At 42.6% G+C, this 22,496-nt stretch overlaps 1 protein-coding gene across 1 annotated transcript; it reads left to right on the top strand.

Annotated features, from left to right (window-relative positions):
* Positions 1-6,132: 6,132 nt before the first annotated feature.
* Positions 6,133-22,266, top strand: shq1 (SHQ1, H/ACA ribonucleoprotein assembly factor). Its single transcript, XM_037679141.1, has 7 exons — positions 6,133-6,175; positions 6,804-6,957; positions 7,051-7,115; positions 20,620-20,748; positions 20,880-21,043; positions 21,950-22,062; positions 22,146-22,266. Exons 2-7 carry the CDS (start codon positions 6,815-6,817, stop codon positions 22,264-22,266), a joined length of 735 nt encoding a protein of 244 aa, XP_037535069.1. The 5' UTR covers positions 6,133-6,175; positions 6,804-6,814.
* Positions 22,267-22,496: the final 230 nt, after the last annotated feature.

The following is a 22,496-nucleotide window of genomic DNA, read 5'->3' as shown; positions in this document are numbered from 1 at the left end:
GTGTGGACCACAGAGGAGATTGCATCCTCTGTTGATCGGTTCTCACGGTATGCATACTGATGAGGGTCCTCGTTGATGTTGATGGTTGTTTTGATGTGAGTCATGACCAGTTTTTCGAAGCATTTAGCGACTATCGGGGTGAGGGCCACTGGCCGATAGTCATTCAGACCAGTCACTGTAGAGCTTTTTGGGACTGGGATGATGGTGGCAGTCTTCAGGCAGGTGGGAACTGTCTCCAGGGTAAGTGAGGTGTTAAAGATGTCTGCCAGCACCTCGCAGAGCTGATCGGCACATTCTTTCAACACTTTTCCGGGGATGTTGTCTGGGCCGGTTGCCTTGTGCGGATTAATCCTCCTGAAAGTACTCCTTACTTCGGCTACACCTTTACACCTCCAGATGCAGGAAGAGGGCCACCTGCATCATGAAGGACCCCACTCACTCAGCACACACACTTTTTGCCTCGCTCCCCTCAGGCAGAAGGTTAAGGAGCATTAATTGTAGAACCACTAGACTGAGGAACAACTTTTACCCTGAGGCTGTTAGACTCATTACTCTCTAACCAGGATAATCTCTGTGAAAAAAATCACTGTAATGCCACTTGATTGTTTATAATGTGCTGCTGATTATCCAAGATGCTGAGCTCATGCTGCTGATTTATTCAGAATGTGGTGTTAATTCATATTCATCTGCTCACACAGACTCATGTTTGTGCTGCTGTTCACCATATTATTTTTGTACTACAAGTGCTTAGCGTTGTTTTAGTTAAACATTTTTCTTAGATCATATCCATCCATTTTATTCCACTTATCCGGGGTTGGGTCGCAGGGGTAGCAGCCTAAGTAGGGAGGCCCAGACTTCCCTCTCCTCAGCCACTTGGGCCAGCTCCTCCGGGGGAATCCCAAGGCGCTCCCAGGCCAGCCAAGAAACATAGTCCCTCCAGCGTGTCCTGGGTTTTCCTCTGGGTCTCCTTCCGATGGGACGTGCCCGGAACACCTCACCAGGGAGGCGTCCAGGAGGCATCCTAACCAGATGCCCAAACCACCTCAACTGGCTCCTCTCGACGTGGAGAAGCAGCGACTCTACTCTGAGTCCCTCCTGGATGACCGAGCTTGTCACCCTATCTCTAAGGGAGAGCACAGACAACCTGCGGAGAAAACTAATTTCAGCCGCCTGTATCCATGATTTTGTTCTTTCGGTCACAACCCAAAGCTCATGACTATAGATGAGGGTAGGAACATAGATTGACCGGTAAAGTGAGAGCTTCGCCTTTTGACTCAGCTCTCTCTTCACCATGACAGACCAGCACAGCACCCGCTTCACTGCCGACACTGCACCTATCCGCCTATCGATCTCACGCTCCATTTTTTCCTCATTTGTGAACAAGATCCCAAGATACTTAAACTCCTCCACTTAGGGCCCAGAGAGGGCACTCTACCCTTTACCGGCTCATGGCCTCAGATTTGGAGGAACTGATCCTCATCCCAGCCGCGTCACACTCAGCTGCAAACTGCTCCAGCGAAAGCTGTAGATCATGACCTGATGAAGCCAATAGGACCACATAATTTGCAAAAAACAGAGAAGCAATCCTAAGGCCACCAAAATGGATCCCTTCAACACCTTGGCTGTGCCTAGAAATTCTGTCCATAAAAGTTATGAACAGAATCGGTGACAAAGGGAAACCTTGGCAGAATCCAACTCTCACTGGGAACGAGCCCGACTTACTACTGGCATTGTGGACCAAGTTCTGACACCGGTCGTACAGGGACCTAACAGCCTGTATCAAAGGGCCTGGTACCCCATACTCCCGGAGTACGCCCTACAGGGCTCCCAGAGGGACATAGTTGAATGCCTTCTCCAATTCTACAAAGCACATGTAGACTGGTTGGGCAAACTCCCACGCACCCTCCAGGACCCTGCTGATGGTGTAGAGCTGGTCCAGTGTTCCACGGCCAGGACGAAAACCGCACTGCTCCTCCTGAGTCTGAGGTTCGACTATCTCAACTCCTCTCCAGAACTCTTGAATAGACCTTATAAGGGAGGCTTAAGAGCGTGATTCCCCTATAGTTGGAACACACTCTACGAACACCCTTTTTGAATAGGGGAACCACCACCCCAGTCTGCCAATCCAGGGGAACTGCCCCCGATGTCCATGCAGTATTGCAGTGTCACAACATCCAGAGCCTTAAGGAATTCCAGACAAATCTCATCCACCCCTGGAGCCCTGCCACCAAGGAGCTTTTTAACCACCTCAGTGACTTCAGCACCAGAGATTGGAGAGCCTGACCCAAAGTCCCCAGGCTCCGTTGCCTCAGTGGAAGATGTGCCAGTGGGATTGAGGAGGTCTTCAAAGTATTCTGACCACCAACCCACTACATCCTGAGTTGAGGTCAGCAGCACATCACTTCCATTATAAATAGTGTTGGTGGCTTACCGCTCCCTCCCCCCCAAAAAAACAAAACAAACCAAGATGTTGAACCAGAATCGCCTCGAAGCCGTACAGAAGTAATTCTCCATGGACTCTTTGAACTCCTCCCACGCCCGAGTTTTTGCCTCAGCGACCACCCGAGCCGCATGCTGCTTGGACTGCCGGTACCCATCAGCTGCTTCTGGGGTCCCACAGGCCAAATAGGCCCAATAGGACTCCTTCTTCAGCCTGACAGCATCCCTCACTGCTGGTGTCCACCACCACCAGGTACGGGTTACCGCCACAACAGGCACTGACAACCTTGCAACCACAACTCCAATAAGCCGACTTGAAATTAGAGGCGCAGAACATGGACCACTCAAACTCAATGTCGCCCACCTCCCCCTGAACGTGTCTGAAGCTTTCCCGGAGGTGGGCGTTAAAGCTCCGTCTCACAGGAGACTCTGCCAGACGTTCCCAGCAGACCCTCGCAATACGTTTGGGTCTGCCAGGTCTGACCGGCATCCTCCCCCATCATCATAAATCAGACGAGATGACAACAAAGTCGATCATCAAACTGTGGCCTAGGCTGTCCTGGTGCCAAGAGCACATATGGACAGCCTTATGCTTGAACATGGTGTTCATTATGGACAATCCATGACAAGCACAGAAGTCCAGTAACAGAACACCACTCTGATCAGTTCAGGTGGGCTGTTCCTCCCAACCACGCCCCTCCAGGTCTCACTGTCATTGCCCACGTGAGCATTGAAGTCCCCCAGCAGAACAAGGGAGTCTTCAGGAGGCGTACTCTCCAGTACCCCACTCCAAGGATTCCAAAAAGGGTGGGTGACCTGAGCTGCTGTTTGGCGCATAAGCACAAACCACAGTCAGAACCCATTCCCCCACCCATAGACGGAGGGAGGCTACCCTCTCGTTCACTGGGGTGAACCCCAACGTACAGGCACCAAGATGGTGGGCAACAAGTATGCCCATTCCTGGTCGGCGCCTCTCACCAAGGGCAACTCCAGAATGGAAGAGTGTCCAACCCCTCTCAAAGAAACTGGTTCCAGAGCCAGAGCCATGCGTCGAGGTGAGTCCGACTATTTCTAGTCGGAACCTCTCAACCTCACACACCAGCTCAGGCTCCTTCCCCGCCAGAAAGGTGACATTCCACGTCCCAATAGCCAGCTTCTGTAGCCGAGGATCAAATCACCATTGTCCCCGCCCTCGGCCACCATCCATCCCACATTGCACCCGACCCCTTTGCCCCCTCCCACAGGTGGTGAGCCCATGGGAAGGCGGACCCATGTCTCCTCTTCAGGCTGTGCCCGGCCGGGCTCCATGGGTAAAATCCCAGCCACCAGGTGCTCGCCAGCTTGCCCCACCTCCAGGCCCGGCTCCAGAGTGGGGTCCCGGTGACCCACGTCCGGGCGAAGGAACACTGTTTCCATCCATCTTTTCATCACAAGGGGTCTCTGGGCTGCACTTTGTCTGGTCCCTCACCTAGGACCTGTCTGCCTTGGGTGAACCTACTAGGGGCATGAAGCCCCTGACAGCATAGCTCCTAGGATCATTGGGATACTCAAAACCCTCCACCACAGTAAGGTGGCAGCCCATGGAGGCGCTTCATATGCTAGTTCATACCATAGATTATTTTTTACAATTTAAACTTTTGTTAACCCTGTGTACACATTTTTGTTCCACCACATGTGGTGCGTGTGACAAATAAAAATATGCTGACTTAGACACTGACTTTGAAATGAAAGAAAATTGTATAAAAAAAATGAAACATAAACAGCTAGATTATAAAGCAGTGTAAACAACTAAAAACAGGAACACGTCTGCATTGTTTTTTCCCCATGAACTTAGCAGATGTTTGAAGCCACTTAGAAAGGTCAAGAGCTTCAGATCTTTTTGTAAGATATTCCAGGAAACAGGAGCGGAGTAGGAGAAGGCCCTTTTGCCTAGTTCAGTCTTCACTGAGGAGACACTGCATGTAATAATGTCGTGAGAGCGCACACTGTAGCTGCACTCACGCAGAGACGTGTAGGAGTAGATGTATGAAGGCAGCAGACCAAGAAGTGATTTAAAGATGAAAATGTACCAGTGAGAGCGTCTACAGTATAAAAAAGAAACAGTATACAAGGATCTAAGATATACACTAAACAAAGATAAGAGATAAGATAGAACTTTATTGATCCCACAGGAAATTGTTGTGTTACAGTTTCAGTACAAAGGAACATACACAAGGAATCACGACAAGGTATAAAAAAATAACAGAGAATATAAAAATACCAACAATTAAAGTCTAAAACAGATCAGGTGCATACAGGTGTGAAATGATTTATAATGTGAAAACATTAAAGTGTTTATTGTAGTGCAGGATTCATTTTATTGTTCTATGTGCGGGGGGGGGGGGGGGGGGGGTTGAAAAGATTGATAGCCACAAGGAGGAAAGACTTCCTGTGACGTTCTGTGGTGCTCCTCTGTGGTCTCAGTCTACGACTGAAGATGCTGCGGTAAGAATCAAGGGTGTCATTCATGCAGGGGGTGTGACGTGTTGTTCAAGATCTGGAGCAGTTTCCTCATCATCCTCTGCTCACACACCTCTGTCAGAGACTGCAGGTCCACTCCCAGAACTGAACCAGCTCTCTTGATGAGTTTTTTGAGTCTGTTGACATCAGCTTTCTTCACCCTGCTGCCCCAGCACACCACAGCGTAGAAGAAGATGCTGGAGACCACCGAGCGGTAAAACATCTGCAGCATGGTCCTGCAGACGTTAAAGGACCTGAGTCTCCTCAGAAGAAAAAGGCGACTCTGCCCTTTCTTGTAGAGGGTGTTGGTGTTAGCTGTCCAGTCCAGTTTATTGTCTTGGTGGACCCCCGGGTACTTGTAGCAGTCCACAATGTCCACCTTAGTACTCTTGATGTTGATAGGGTTGGGGGGGCTGATCTTCTTCCTGTAGTCCACCTGCAGCACTTTAGTTTTTCCAACACTGAGTTGCAGATGATTCTGTCCACACCAATCCACAAAGCTGTAATATGTAATGTAATATGATGTATTAAACAGCAGCCTGAACATGATTCTGTTGTGAGAAGATATATGTTGAAAGGTGTTGTTTCTGGTTCAGGAGTGTCTTGTGTGAGAGAGTCTGCATGAAGTTAATGATGTCCAGTTAACCAGTTAACCAGGGTGCAATGATGGGTAAGGTAGTTACAGCCAGTTATGAATCTTAATGCACCATGATAGACAGCATCCAACATCTGCAGGGTGCTTGTAGAGCTTTCATGTATGTCACCGAAATCATTGGATGGAAGGAAAGTCACAGTTAGGTGTTTCCTAGTGTTCAGAGACTTGTTGTTTCGTAACCAAATTAGTTGCAAATTTTACTCTAGCTGCTAATTATCCAATGTTTTCTTGCCAGAAAAGGCATCAATTCTTAAACACTTGTCATGATTACTATGTTCAGCTGTGAATAAACTAAGGGGTTATGAGATTTGTAAGTTCTTGTCTCGTGCATCTGTAATGCACATAGAAAAAGCTAAACACAAACATTTAGTTAAACATATCATCTGATTTGTAATTTTGATATAAAAAAGGTATTTTGTACAAAATTATGACGTGTCTTTCCCGTCTGGTTGTGTTTTCTTTCTTCTTTCTTTTTACAGAAATAACAGGTTTTTACGACAGCGCGTTTATGCCATACATTACGGTAAAAGATGGACCCTACGTTATTTTGATTTTAGGACACGAGGAGTGTTTGGGCTGAGTGTGAGTTGTGTTTATCATCATTTGAACCTTAACTACTTTTAATAAGTTGTGCTGGAACGGCTCATATTGAGGGCATGGTGTAAAGATGATGTCGGTACAGCTCTGCAGCAGCTGACGCTGAGCGCTTCACCCCACGAGGACGCACATCACGTGTTAGCTAGCAGCTAAAACTACGAACAGAACTTCCTTTAAGAATCGGCTAAATCAACGTGGCTTCGGCTTTGTCGACAAAGTATTTCGAATTATAGAACCACACTTAGTATTTCCCTCTTTGATGCTCTAAGTTTAAATTCGGTTGACTTAAAAGCAAACGAGCTGCTCGTTTTTCGTAAATATTAAACACAGAAGTGACGGAAACAGCCCTGTGTAAGTATCAAATTAGTTGTTGCCGGTTGAGGTCTTTTATTTTGCCACCGGAGATGAGCCGAAGAAAAGTGTAGGCTATGATTATTGTGTATAAATAAAACTTTGCACCATGAAACATGTTTTGTGACTTGCAGCCACAGTCAGTGGATGTAAAAATTCGACACGGGATTATTTACGGTTCTCAGACGCAGTATCTATGTCAGCCACCAGGGGGCGGGCTGTCTGATCAGCACCATGACTGTCCCTCTTGTCTGTCCTCCAGGATCCGTCAGAATGATAACTCCTGCCTTTGACCTGAGCCAGAACCCTGAACACCTGATCTTCAGCATCCGGGTCCCTTACACCAGAACCTCAGAGTTCGACCTGTTCATTGATGGGACAGACTTTAAGTTCTATGCAAAGCCCTACTTTCTCAGGTGAGTCATGGCAGGTGAAGGTTTTTCACAAGCAACAGCAGATGTTATGTTTATATTTTATATGTGTACATAAATGTATGTTACTGTTGTCAGATTAACTCTTCCTGGCAGAATTGTGGAAGATGGAAGGGAGAAGGCTACATTTGACATTGATAACGGTGGGTTTCTTTATACAAAACATAATTTGTTATATTTCATGCACCTACAGTGGCAGATAAACATCACAACTTGTCAAACTTAAGCTCTTTTGGTTTGCATTGATTATTTTACACGCATGTCTTTGTTTGTACCATCAGCAAATATCTCATGAATCACTGAGCAGATTTCAGTTGTTTTCAGAAAATAATTGTTGGGCTGTCGTCTAAAAGTAATTTTGGATTTAACACAATTAAATATTGCTGCCACAGAAAAACAGTCTTGAGCTAATAGTTGATGTGGTAGTAGCTGAGAATTGTCCCCAACATATACTTCAACTGCAACACGTTGCTTCAAATCTCTGCTTCAAACTTTGGCTTTGGGCCTTTAGTTCTGCCTGAGAGACTGACAGAAATCATGAGACATACCTGAAATTGATTATTTGTATTTTGGTGAATCAGCTTTTGTACCTTTTGCATCAACATTTTGCCATGTTACGACAGCAGGAGAATCAAATTAGCTTTTTGTATTTTTCATCTTATACATAGAAACTTTAGTTATATTTGTGCAGCATCACATAAAATCTATCCAGCCTCCAATAATCCATCTGCTCAAGAGTTTATGGTAATAAAGTCTGGGTATGTTAAGACATTACATTAGGGTCCTTTCATTTTTGCCTGCACAGAAAACATCCCCCACCCCACCCCCCCCCCCACCCCACCCCCCTGGGCCAGCGTTGTGGGACAGTCACCCTCCATGTTTTCGTTTGAGCAGCTTGTTCTGAATTCAAAAGGCTGGTTCGAACAGCCTGAGTCAGGACTGAAGGATATTTCTGTACTGTGATTTATGTACCATATTTTTCGCCCTGTAAGTCATGTTTTTTTGCATAATTTACATGCCCTGCGACTTATACACCAAAGCAACATATTTATGAATTTTTTTTCAATATTTATAAACCAATTTTTGTCTTGAGATATGATCGTTTTCATTCATTTTGATTGAAAATATTGAACACTACCATTTTCAGCTGCTAGATGGCATTCGAGTTGTATGGCATGCCGTTGCGTCATGTAATAGGTAAAAGTGGCTATTAATGACACAATCGGCTTGCCATAGACTACCACCATCGTCCAGCTCGCTTGAAGCAACCGTCAAATCATTTTGCTGCGCCGCCCCAGAGAAATACAGCTGATTTGACCATTGAAGTGCATTTATTAAGTTCAAACCGGATTCCAAAAAAGTTGGGACACTAAACAAATTGTGAATAAAAACTGAATGCAATGATCTGAAGATGGCAAATGTCAATATTTTATTCGTAATATACAGGTCCTTCTCAAAAAAATAGCATATTGTGATAAAGGTCATTATTTTCCATAATGTAATGATAAAAATGAAACTTTCATATATTTCAGATTCATTGCACACCAACTGAAATATTTCAGGTCTTTAATTGTTTTAATACTGATGATTATGGCATACAGCTCATGAAAACCCAAAATGCCTGTCCCAAAAAATTAGCATATCATGAAAAGGTTCTCTAAACAAGCTATTAACCTAACCATCTGAATCAACGACGTAACTCTAAACACCTGCAAAAGATTCCTGAGGCTTTTAAAAACTCCCAGCCTTGTTCATTACTCAAAACCGCAATCATGGGTAAGACTGCCGAACTGACTGCTGTCCAGAAGGCCATCATTGACACCCTCAAGCAAGAGGGTAAGACACAGAAAGAAATTGCTGAATGAATAGGCTGTTCCCAGAGTGCTGTATCAAGGCACCTCAGTGGGAAGTCTGTGGGAAGGGAAAAGTGTGGCAGAAAACGCTGCACAACGAGAAGAGGTGACCGGACCCTGAGGAGAATTGTGGAGAAGGGCCGATTCCAGACCTTGGGGGACCTGCGGAAGCAGTGGACTGAGTCTGGAGTAGAAACATCTAGAGCCACCGTGCACAGGCGTGTGCAGGAAATGGGCTACAGGTGCCACATTCCCCAGGTCAAGCCAATCTTGAACAAGAGACTGCGTCAGAAGCATCTCGCCTGGGACTGCTGCTGAGTGGTCCAAAGTTATGTTCTCTGATTACAGTAAATTTTGCATTTCCTTTGGAAATCAAGGTCCCAGAGTCTGGAGGAAGAGAGGAGACACAGAATTCACATTGCTTGAGGTCCAGTGTCAAGTTTCCACAGTCACTGGGGTGTCATGTCATCTGCTGGTGTTGGTCCACTGTGTTTTATCAAGGGCAGGGTCAATGCAGCTAGCTATCAGGAGATTTTGGAGCACTTCATGCTTCCATCTGCTGAAAAGCTTTATGGAGATGAAGATTTAATTTTTCAGCACAACCTGGCACCTGCTCACAGTGCCAAAACCACTGGTAAATGGTTTACTGACCATGGTATTACTGTGCTCAATTGGCCTGCCAACTCTCCTGACCTGAACCCCATACAGAACCTGTGGGATATTGTGAAGAGAAAGTTGAGAGACGCAAGACCCAACACTCTGGATGAGCTTAAGGCCGCTATCGAAGCATCCTGGACCTCCATAACACCTCAGCAGTGCCACAGGCTGATTGCCTCCATGCCACGCCGCATTGAAGCAGTCATTCATGCAAAAGGATTCCCGACCAAGTATTGAGTGCATAACTGAACATGATTATTTGAAGGTTGGCGTTTTTTGTATTATAAACACTTGTCTTTCATTGGTGAGATGAAATATGCTAATTTTTTGGGACAGGCATTTTGGGTTTTTATGAGCTGTATGCAATAATCATCAGTATTAAAACAATTAAAGACCTGAAATATTTCAGTTGGTGTGCATTGAATCTGAAATATATGAAAGTTTCATTTTTATCATTACATTATGGAAAATAATGACCTTTATCACAATATGCTAATTTTTTGAGAAAGACCTGTAACATAGATGACAGATCAAAAGTTTAATCTGAGTAAATGTAACATTTTAAAGGAAAAATATGTTGATTCAAAATTTCACAGTGTCAACAAATCCCAAAAAAGTTGGGACAAGTAGCAATAAGTGGCTGGAAAAAGGAAATTGAGCATATAACGAACAGCTGGAAGACCAATTAACACTAATTAGGTCAAATGACAACATGACTTGGTATACAAAGAGCTTCTCAGAGTGTCACTGTCTCTCAGAAGCCAAGATGGTAAGAGGATCACCAATTCCACCATTGTTGCGCAGAAAGATAGTGCAGCAATACCAGAATGGTGTTACCCAGCGTAAAATAGCAAAGACTTTTAAGTTCTCATCATCAACGGTGCATAACATCATCAAAAGATTCAGAGAAACTGGAACAATCGCTGTGCGTAAGGGTCAAGGCCATAAAACTCTACTGGATGCTCGTGATCTCCGGGCCCTTAAATGTCACTGTCAAGCAAATAACAGAACGGGCTCAGGAATACTTCCAGAAAGCATTGTCAGTGAACACAATCCACCGTGCCATCCGCCGTTGCCAGCTGAAACTCTACAGTGCAAAGAGGAAGCCATTTCTAAGCAAGCTCCACAAGCTCAGACGTTTGCACTGGGCCAGGGGTCATTTAAAATGGAGTGTGGCAAAATGGAAGACTGTTCTGTGGTCAGATGAGTCACGATTTGAAGTTCTTTATGGAACACTGGGACGCCATGTCATCCGGACCAGAGAGGACAAGGATAGCCCAAGTTGTTATCAACGCTCCGTTCAGAAGCCTGCATCACTGATGGTATGGGGTTGCATGAGCACTTGCATGTCTGGAAAGGCACCATTAATGTAGAGAACTATGTTCAGGTTCTTGAACAACATATGCTCCCATCTAGACGTCATCTCTTTCAGGGAAGACCCTTCATTTTTCAACACGATAATGCCAGACCACATTCTGCAGCAATCACAACATCATGGCTACGTAGGAGAAGGATCTGGGTACTGAAATGGCCAGCCTGCAGTCCAGATCTTTCACATATAGAGAACATTTGGCGCATCATAAAGAGGAAGGTGCGACAAAGAAGGCCCAAGACGATTGAACAGTTAGAGGCCTGTATTAGACATGAATGGGAGAGCATTCCTATTTCTAAACTTGAGAAACTCGTCTCCTCTGTCCCCAGACATCTGTTGAGTGTTGTAAGAAGAAGGGGGGATGCCACACAGTGGTAAAAATGGACTTGTCCCAACTTTTTTGGGATTTGTTGACGCCATGAAATTTGGAAACAACAGATTTTTTCCTTAAAATGATACATTCTCTCAGTTTAAACTTTTGATCTGTGATCTGTATTCTATTCTGAATAAAATATTAGATGTTGGCACCTCCACATCATTGCATTCAGTTTTTATTCACAATTTGTTTAGTGTCCCAACTTTTTTGGAATCCTGTTTGTAAAAGTTCAACTGAGACAAACCTTTACTGTAAAGTTGAGCAAACAAATAATTGTTTTTAAGTGTTAATCTTGTTAAATTCTTGTTAAAGTCCTCCCGTACACGCTCCCGTGGCCACCATTTGGCAGCCATTTGATTTTTGGCACATCCGCCCACATTTCTGGGTTGTCACCGCTGACACTTAACCAACAATGCAACTTATACAGCGAAGCAACACATCTATGGATTTTTCCACTTTATTAGAAATATTTGGACTGATGCGACTTATACGGCGGTGAGACGTGTACGGTGGAACATACAGTAATATTTTTCTAGTGGTACAGACAAACACAAAACATTATTGCTCTGCCTTCACCTTCAGAGGTAAGGGGTTCAAAAACCAAAAACGATCCAGCCATCACCATGTCTCCCTCTGAGTGTTCCTGGCTTCATGGCTTTCTGCAGCGAGCTCTGCTAACAGTGTGGGAGTGGAGTTTGTTGCCGAGGACTGGTCTGTCACCACAGGATAATTCCTGTCATTAGTAACTTGGCACCACTCCGAGCATTTAGTGTGTGCATGATCAAAGTTACCGTAATTTCCTGACTATTGAGCGCACCTGGAAAAAAGCCATGCACACTAAGTAAAATTTTTTTTTTAAAGAAAAGATTTTGTTCATATATCAGCCACACTTGTGTGTCAGCCGCAGGTGTTCATGTTGTAACATGAGTGGCAGCACAGCTACTGAGCGAGATGTGCAGCTCTTTTAGATCAAGAGTAATCCACCACATGGTGTTTTATAGGGATGGGGCTGATCCGATCCAGTATCTGTATCGGCCTCCGATACCAGCATAATTTACTTATTGGATTTTTCGATCCAACCTGCCGATATTTCCAATCCACTATGCGTGTTGGCTTCAAACTATGGAATGGATTTCCTGAACGGAGGCGTGTTTCATGAACCCAGAATAATAAGACCCGCCTCACATTCAGGAAATCCATTTCATAGTTTGCAGCCAGCTACAACGTGAGGACTGAGTTAGCAGCACTGTGGATAACAGCTAACCAACTTTTCATCTAAACATGTCCGCTGTGTGGAAGTATTTTACACTAGAAACACCACAAAACAAGACGGCAACGTGCAATGTCTGCAGAGCCATAGCACCACATTAAACCACGGTAAAGTTAGTTTTACGATGGACATTCGAGCTCCGGGGCTTCAGCGGTCTGTTATTTTCGTTCAGTCTGGAGAAAGCAGTCTAATTTCGGTCAGCCATGCTCAGTCTGACCCGCTCAGTCTGTCCGTGTCAGAGGAGGGACAGACTGAGCGCGGCTGACCGAGATTAGACTGCTTGCTGCGGATTGAACAAGAAGAAAACATCGCTGAAGACCCGGAGCTCGAATGTTTACCGAGAAGTTGCTAAACTAATTAATGACCAACCACTATCACTAGTAGAAAACGAAGGATTTTGCAGCTTGATACTTGTAACCAAGATATAGTTTACCCTCCAGGAGATATTTAGCAGTACGACAGTAGTAGGGGTTGAACGAGTATATAATTTTTAAACTCGACATGAACATAATAAAACCCGAGTAGAACTCGAGTATTTGATGACGTCATAGATCTCAAGATACAAAAATAAATAAATAAATAAAACCGCAATAAAAGGTAATTATTTAAATAAAAAAAAAGACCAACAAAACATTGGGAGCGTATATTATGCTCCTGCCCTTTATCATATTGCAAATAAGTCACAGGAAAAACTAAACTATTAGTTATTATTATTAAACTGCAAACGTGAAGAAACGTGCAGCACATCAAAAACGAAGCTTAAAACAGTGGATAGGCGGTGGATTGGACCCGGTGATACACCATACTCTGTGACCTGCAACAGTGCAACATCGCCCCCTACGGTCATACGGTGGTCACATAATATGACGTCACTACGGTTACTCGACATTACATTTTTAACCTGATGGATGTCCTAGCAATCGATGTGTAGATTACTCGAGTACTCTGTTAATGCCCTAGACAGTAGACAATCATACAAAAAACATATGATTTGAAAATCACAATAAAATTATATATATATTGCTATATATCCCCATACATACATACAGATATAAATATATATATATATGTGTAAGAAACAAAAACAGCTACATTATAAAGTGATATGAAATACTAAAAACAGGAACATGTCTGTTGGTTTATGCCATGAACTTAGCAGATGTTTAGAGCCATTTAACATTTAATTTAATTTAATTCATTTCTTCATTCATTTAAAAGAAACAAAACAAAATCATCAAAAAGAAAACATTGAATGAAAAGAGTGCAGAAAGAAGAAAAATCTTATATCTGCCCTTTATTTAAAAAATATAAAATAACTTTAAACAATCACTTAAATTAATCACTTTAATAGCCACTTTAAAGCTAGGCATAAAAAGAAACATGTTTTGTGTTAGCAGAATTTAATTCTAACTTTAAAACTTATCCAACATTAATACAACTTACCTCAAGTTGCCTTTTTGGACATGCATGCATATATTTGTACAAATTATACTTGAGAGGAGATTATTACAGCTTCATATAAAATCAGTGATGATGATGATATTGGAACTGGATTGGTATTGGCCGATATTTAGATTTAGGTATCGGGATCGGATCAGAAGTAAAAAAAAAAAGTGGATTGGTGCATCCCTAGGGTTTTTATAGACTTTACTGTTCAACTCGCACAGACGGAGTGAGCCCCAACACCGAATGAACACATAAACTAGGCTAACAAGAACAGACTAATCACTAAAAGAACAATGCTAAATAGCTAACTGAAATGATTAACAATGGACATAAAATTTACCCATAATCCTTCCCTGAGGCCATGTGACCGACAGTCAACCACAATGAACCACAGAATGCTACTGTACATACATAAATGTGTTTTTCTGAACAGTGCCGTAACACGGCTGGTTAAAAAAAATACACAGTAGCCTACCAGGACGTCATTGATTGCTATCTTTGTATTCCTCCTGTGCAAGCTGTCCTGCTCCGCGGAGCAAAAGTTGGTCTGCGCATGCAGAGGAGTCCTCCCTCACATGCTCTGCACGTGTACGACTTCACACCCGCAGAGTATTTTATGCTTTTGCAAATTCTCCTCTCTGACACCTGAATTCAGAAACCTTTGGTTTAGAGAGAGTTTTTGTTGTGCATGTGAGCAGCCGAACCACAGCTGAAAATCTTTGATTCACTCAAAAGACACGTGTAAACAGGGCCTACATCACTGTATTCTGTTTGGACCACATCACCTCCTTTCATATGTTGGACATTTGTCTTTACGACTGTTCCTGAACTGATGTCACCTGAGTAAATCTTTCATTTACACTTCCTATGAACACTGACAGAAATTAAATCATTGTACTAATAGTGACCAACATGCAGGCTGATCCAGTCCAACATTACACTTCTGAAAAAATTGTAGAAAAACTAAAACAAAAGTTTTTTTTGTATTTTTGTGCATCATGCAAAGTCTAATTTAAAACCTTTGTGGCTCCTTTGTAAAATTTTAATCATCATTTAGTCACACAAGAACCTGAGCGCTGGCCGGCAGGCACTGATTGATCCTCCGGGTGTTTATATGTTGCTCTTCAGTCAGTCACATTTTATATCATCCCTTTTGAAGGACCACTTGAACCATCCATAATGCTGCCATGATTGCAGCCTGCAGCTCTTTTGCATCAACAGTCGCAGCTAACGTGACCTTTTCTTTAACTCCACAATGACTGTTCTTCTGCTGTGATCTGGTTCTGACGTTTTGACACCTGCCTTCTGTTTGCTGTTTGACCTCATTTTATCTGTCAGTCTTATCTGCAGCTATTAAACTGTGCCTGTAACATTAGCTAATAAAGCTCTGCTAATGAGTGTCCTCGTTTAGACTTCTAATGAGCAATCATTAAAGTCTCTCAGCCTCCACTCCCCACCAGTTAGTCACCTTGTTTTGTAAAGCATTTCAAGCTGTAACATTTGGGTGCGTAGACATTTTATGAGGTCTTTAGGCAATCATTTATTCATCTATTGCCAGTTTGGTTACAGTGACGGTCTCTAAACAGCCTCTAAATCTGATCTCTGTATAAGGGTGAAATACGTATGCTCTTAGTTCAGAAGGTATGCTCATCAGAACATCGTGAAACAAAACATTTTGTTACTCAGATTGTCTTAAAATTTGATAAATGTGCAACTAAACATGATTACTCTACTGTTGTGTCTTTAACAATAACCGAGACATAATGCAGAAAGAATGTTTAAAATTTAAAGTTCATTTTTATGTTTGATTCTCATTCATTCAGGTTGTGACAAATTCTAAAAGTTTTACGTAAAGCACAACTTTTCTGGTTTGTTGAAGACGTTTAGCTTCTCATCCAAGGAGCTCAAAGCCTGCACTTCTCTGGGCTGTGACTGTTGGAGACCAGTTAGCCTGGCCACCTGTATTCTCACTAGAGTTGCATTCGGGCCCAAAAAGTCTGGCCCGGCCCGTAGCCATCATTTCCGAAACTGACCCGACGAATTAACAGTAATTACAGGTCCGAACCTGAAACAAAGCTCCGACATTTTAAATTAAGCTTTGACTGCTCATATAGTTATTAACAGTTGGCAGACGCGCGTGGCTAAGGGGGCAGAAGATCTTAGCTGAGGGGGTGTTTGTCCTTTCATGATCATCAAAGCGCATTAAATCCCTGCTTCTGCCTGCATTCTGCATTATTCAGACATGGACCCTGCTCTGACATGTCTGTGAGGATATTTTGTGATCTCACCTGTTTGGGTCGTCGGCCGCGCGCGTTCACTGAGTTCAGCGGCTGAATGAACGTCCGTTTAGGATTTGATGGATCGCTGCCTGGTGGTCTAGTCCCATCTGAAGCTTAACTGAACTTTTATTACCTCTTTCCAGGCCGGTCAGCTCGCGGTCAAACGGCTGTGTGCGACTGGTGAATATATGGCAAGCCATGTTGCCATATAATTGGATCGTCACAGAGTGTCCGCGGGGTCTTGAAAGTTATTAAAAGTTGATAAATCAAATTTGGGAAAATTAAGGGTCTTGAAAAGTATTAAAAAGTCTTGAAAGCGATTTGATGAGGTATTATTTTTTTTGCTGTTATTCTAGCTTTAAATAATTTGACAGCAAAAAGTATGTATGACTAATATTTGTTTTCCTCACCGCGGAGGATTCGGAAACTGCTTCGCACAAATTTAGAGTGTCAGGTTACAACAGCCTTAACGGCTAGGCCTATCTTGTGCGCATGCGCGGCTGCTTTGAGTCTGTGTGTTCGAGTAAGTTGCCGCGAGACCGTGAGAACAATGGGTAAATGCAAGTTTTCGGACTCCTGGTTGGAGATGCCTGATTTTCAAGAATGGCTGAGGCCTGTCGCCGAGAATAACCGCGAGGCTTATTGTACATTTTGTAAAAAAAAGATGAGCGTAGCCTCGATGGGCATAAACGCCTTGAAGTCCCATATGACTGGAGCTAGCCACAAAAGTGCAGCTAGCCGCAAAACGCAGATGTCTATCAGCAGTTTCTGTGCTCCACCAGCGACAGCGCTTCCAGCTAACCGTGTGCCTGAACCAACCAAAGCTCCCTTGACACTGTCTTCTGCCTCTCCGTCTGCCGACATCATGGTGACCATGGGCAGCACACCAACACTGCGTGCAGAGGTGATCTGGTGTCTCCACACTGCGGTGAATCACCATTCTCTAAATTCCAACGAAGGCATATCGGACATTTTTAAATCAATGTTTCCAGATTCGGATATAGCCAGAACATTCACTTGTGGCAAGGACAAAACGGGTTACATCTTGCGATTCGGGCTTGCACATTTTTTTAAGCAGGAGCTCGTTGACAGTATTAACAAAGCTGGCCCATTTGTGTTGATGTTTGACGAGTCTCTGAACCAGTCAACTAAAAAGAAACAGCTCGATGTGCACATTCGTTTTTGGAATGAAGACTGCGTTCAATCCAGGTATCTGGGCTCTCAATTCCTGGGACATGGAACAGCGGAGGACTTGTTGCATCACATCAAAGTAAGTGAATCTTTTTGTTTACTACTATTTAATCTTTTCTTTGTGTATGATGATATTAAATAAAGCATATTACAGTACATTTTTACTCTCCCATGGACAGGCCACAGTGGAGCGTGGATTCTCAGTTAACAAGCAGGTCGAAACCTGCAACATACACGAAGAGACGATGGAGGCTCTGAGGTTGATCTGCGACAAGGTCAGTGTCTGTGGGGGTGTTCTGCAGGTACCTCTGACCAAGGAGCTGCTGGCTTCTGTTGCCTCTGCAAGGTCAAAGTACAGGATTTACCTGGAACAGCAACAAAAGAAGAAAGAAACTTCCACACAGAGCCTTAAGAGGAAAGCAGCTGGAGCTGAGTTAGAAGAGCTGAAAAAAAAGAGAAAACTTCTACAAGAGGTGTGCGATTCTCTGCAAAAAGATGCAGATCAGTTGGCAGAGCAGGCAGAGGGAAAGTCAGGTTCTTTAATGGCCCAACTGATCACCAAGTCCAATGTCTTGAGAAGGAGACGTAAAGAAAAACTCAGTGAGCTGGTGCAAACTGAAGAGTTGCTGGAATGCAAAGCAACTGCACTGAGGCACATGTAATGATTACTGTGTTTATTTCTTATTCGCCATTGTTCAACCAAGTTACTTTAAAATAACTACGAGTCTTGTTGTAACCTAAGCTATATTTTCTTAAACCTAGTCGTGGTTCAGTTTCTTCTTTTGAATTTTTTTCTATCCACTGTATCTCAGTTCTGTTGTAGGTTTGAGATTCACGGATTTAATTGAAAACAACAGCAGTTTTGTAAATCAAAGATTTGTTGCTTAATAAAACAAAGTGACGATAAGGTATTGAATTTATTTTGGAAGGTGTTGAAAAAGTCTTGAAAAGGTATTGAAATTAACTTCATTATTCCTGCATATACCCTGTGTCAGCCGCACGCGTCTACTGACGCAATCAAAAGCCCAACACCGACCCGGCCCGTCCATCCAGCACATTATTATGGCCTGGCCCGAATTTGGGTCGGACCGGGCTTGGGGGTTAGAAATGAAAGCTCTAATTCTCACTGACTTGAGTGCATGCAACCAGTAAGTTGTGTGGCTGCATTTTAAGCAGCCAATTTTTAAAAATCAAATGCTTTTTTAAAATACATATATTTATTTTATGCTTTTTTTTTTTGTCAAAACTATATTCTAGCTAGCCCAGGGGTTCTCAACAGTCTGGATCCATGACACACCATCACACCTTGATGACGAGCTGTGACTCAAATAAATAAAACATCTTTGAAACAATACCAAATTAAAGATGGTGAGACTGGAACCTGACATCATAGAGTGAACTGGGCAAAAGTGTCTTCGCCTACTCCGTTCCTGTTTCCTGTAATATCTTTCAAAAAGATGTGAAGCTCTCGACCTTGACCTCTCTATAAGTGGCTTCAAACATCAGTAAAGTTCCTGGTAAAAACCAATGCAGACATGTTCCTGTTTTTAGTTTTCTACATCACTTTACAATGTAGCTGTTTTTGTTTAGTTTTATATGTTTCGAAAAATAAATAGAAGAATATATCATTTTCTTCCATTTATTTTTTCGATTAGTACACTTTCTTTTATGATTGTCCACTGTTGTCATCATTCTTTGTTTAAAACAGGTCTGTCTTGTAAATGAGTCCTCGAGTCTCAATGAGACTAACCTGTAGAACTAAAGGTTGAATGAATAGACATTCAGTGTTCTAACATAAAACAAACAAGTTTACTGATAAATAAAAAGGCCTGCAAGTGGCAATGCTAGAGGGAAATTTATCTTTTTATGCTCAGTTGTTGCATTTTGATTAAAACCAAAACTTTTCACTTCAGTCGCTTCACTCTTTTTGTCCTTTGTCACAAAGTGAAAAGGGAGAATTGGAAATACCTTCCATCTGTCCATGCATGTTGTGACCACGATAACTTGGAAAAATAAATTAGGTACTGACGTCCATTTTGGTTTTTGACTACATCTAGGTGTAAGAAAAGTTTAGTTCGAAATTTGGGTGTTCACGTCAAATTCAAGATGGCCACCACCACGTATGTAAACTGACAGCCCTTAACATTTAAGGAAACTATCTTTTGTAGTTTTTATATTCCTTAAAAGTATAATTTCCTCAGGGGATTCGGGTGGCCTTTGGAGTGGCTGAAAATTCTTCTATGGTCGCCAAGACCACCATTGGCCACCCGTTGTTTCGGCCATTGCACCTGGTCGTGGATCAAAGTTCTCCCTCCACCCACCAGGATCCATCACTCTACGTTGTCTGGGACAAACAAAAGTCAGCGTACAACTTTTTAAAATGGACTCAACAGTTCTTTCACTCATAAATGTGAAAAACTTCAAGTCCATTTTTTTAAAGGTCATTTAAATAAAGATAAAATGTGAAAATGCACTGTACTTATGTTATATAGCGCCTTTCTATCTAATCCAGATACTCAAAGTACTTTATACTACAATCTTTGTCCTCATTTACCTCCAACACACACATTCATACATCACTCTACTACATCTCTACAAATATAATCTGAATCTGTAGAGACTAACCAGTGATTTATCACATTCATACACTGATGACACATCAGAGGCAGTGAGGGGTTCAGTGTCTTGCCCAGGGACACTTCAGCATGTGACTGTTGGTGGAGTCAAACCCCCAACTCTCCTCCCTCATGAAACCCCTGCTTGCTTTGTACTGCACTATAATGATTTAATCTCCTGGAATATGCCTCAAAATGAAACTGGACCGATTTGGACCATTCGTTTTAATTAAAATTGTTGAACTTGTGAAAAGCTAAGCTGGCTTTGCAGCTCAAGGATGTGATGCAGGGATGATTTGCCGTGTGTGTGACTGCCTGGCTGTGGGGTTTAAATGTCTGAAGAACAATAAACAGATCCATCATCCAGAAAAAGTTAGCTAAAAGGAATTTATTCGTCATGTTTTGAAAATACATGTTTAATTTGTAGAGCTCCACATCAACACAGCTGAGTTCATGAAAGCTCACATGGATGCAGGACGTGACCGATCAGGCGACTTCTGAACAGTTTGTTAATGAAACGTTCCCGAGTTGTCAACATCCAAGCTGCTTTTATGTTAATCCTCTTCGTCATGTCTTGTTTCGCTCCAGGTCTTTTCACCCTTCAGGTTCCTAAAGAAACACCTGGAGAGCACTTTGAAGGACTTCAAATGCTCACAAGTCTCCTTGCACCAAGAGGCTCCCGCTCAGCGAGACCACTGGTGGAAGATGTGAGCGTGGGTGAGTCTTAGTATTTATCCTTTTTTTACTTTGGTTTTAGGCTCACAGTTTAATTCAAGCAAGTGTTGGACAAATTCCAGGATTGTAATAACGATGAGGAATTAATAGGTTGTTTGTTTTTTATACTCCAGGAGCGTGCAGTGAAGGGGCCAGAGATGATGAAGAGGAAGATGAAGAAGAGTTCGACTGGCAGGTTGAACAGGAAGTTTACACAGAGAGATCTGAAGAAGAGCTGAGCGTCCTGCACAAATATGGCTTTGGTAATCGGAGGTCTGGCGTATTTGCACGATTACAGGTACGATCCATGTTTTAGGATTTCAGACAGTTTGTTAAATTATAACTTTGTACAGTTTATATCAGACCTGGGCAACGTATGGCCCGAGAGCCAAAAGGGGTCCTTGGACAATCTCCATCCAGCTGCCAATATTCTTAATAAAGAAAAATAAAACTCTTGTGTTGGTAAAAAACCAGCAGATTATAAACTAAACTTAAGGGACTTTAAATGAACTATCTTGGGAAAAGACTTGGAAAACCTTTGGATTAAGATAGGCTAAACATTTTTTTAAGTTGTCTTGTTTCCAGAACTAGACCGAAGCTTAAAGACTCTAAAAATATACTTTACTTTTTTGTAGAATATTTAGTCTAACATATATTATTACAAGAGCCAGTCTACAGAAATTATGTTTTTTATTGAGTAGGCCAACTATGTTAGAGCAAGAAAAAAAAGTCCGTCTTAAAGAAAATAAATTTTCCAATTCTCTATACGGCCCTTCGATTGCTTGAAATAGCTTGATTTGGCCCTCTGGGTGTAAATGTTGTCCACCCCTGGTTTATATAAATCTATTTTTCAAGTTCAAGTTGGTTTTATTATCATTCGCACCACATGTGGTACATGTGGTGGAACGAAATTGTGTACACAGGGTCCAGTTACCTCTAACAATAGAAAAATATAAATTGTAAAAGAAGCAGCAATAAGGATCAAAGATATAAACTAAAAATACTCTAAACACTAATAGTGCAAAACAATACGCCGAACAACAGCAGCACGAACATGAGTCTGTGTGAGTAGATGAGTATGAATGAGTACAGCAGCATGAGATCAGCAGCATGGATAATCAGCAGCACATTTCACTAAAGTGGCATTGCAATTATTATTTTTTTACTGATCTAACCAGAGATTGTGTTTTGAATGTTCTAAAAGGAGGAACTGAGTGATGTGATTGACCTTAAGAACCCAGAAGGAACATCAGCAGCAGAGCGCCGTCGAGCTCGGCTGGAAGCAGAAGCCTCAGCTTTCTCTCCTGACCATTATTTGTGAGTTAAACAAGAAAAACCTACTAGAACAAAACTGTTTGTCTGTGCTGTTGGTGACTTTAACCATCCCCGCGTTGTTGCAGGGCGGATTTGTATGAAGACGATGAGATAAATCGGCTGCTGAAGTTCAGGCCGTGGTGGACGAAGCTGAGCGCTTCGACGGAGGAGGAGGAGGAATGTGGTGAGTTTGTGGCACAGATCTGATCAAAAATCATTTTTAAATGTGACGTGCTCCTCAAATCAGTCTGAAGTTTGGTTTTAAGAAAAGACTGTAAATTAAGCTTTATTTTCATATCCCCAAAGGGGAATGGGTTTTACAGCAAAGAAAAGACACGTGATTACAAACAGATCAAATCCTAATATTCATTTAATTTTATTAATTAATTTTTAATTTAAGATAATTAAAACCAAATAACTTTAAACTAATAAAATCA

This window comes from Nematolebias whitei, chromosome 7 (assembly GCF_014905685.2).
Source record: "Nematolebias whitei isolate Nwh7 chromosome 7, NemWhi1, whole genome shotgun sequence".
In the NCBI taxonomy this organism is placed as follows: Eukaryota; Metazoa; Chordata; class Actinopteri; order Cyprinodontiformes; family Rivulidae; genus Nematolebias; species Nematolebias whitei.
The sequence above is the reverse complement of the archived record's forward strand: the minus strand, read 5'-3'. Positions and strand labels throughout refer to the sequence as shown.

Coding starts and splice junctions, on each gene's coding strand:
- shq1 (XM_037679141.1), top strand. CDS start 6,815: ATGATAACTCCTGCCTTTGACCTGAGCCAGAACCCTGAACACCTGATC. Junction 20,749..20,879: donor GGTGGAAGATGTGAGCGTGG/GTGAGTCTTAGT, acceptor TTTATACTCCAG/GAGCGTGCAGTGAAGGGGCC. Junction 21,044..21,949: donor GCGTATTTGCACGATTACAG/GTACGATCCATG, acceptor ATGTTCTAAAAG/GAGGAACTGAGTGATGTGAT.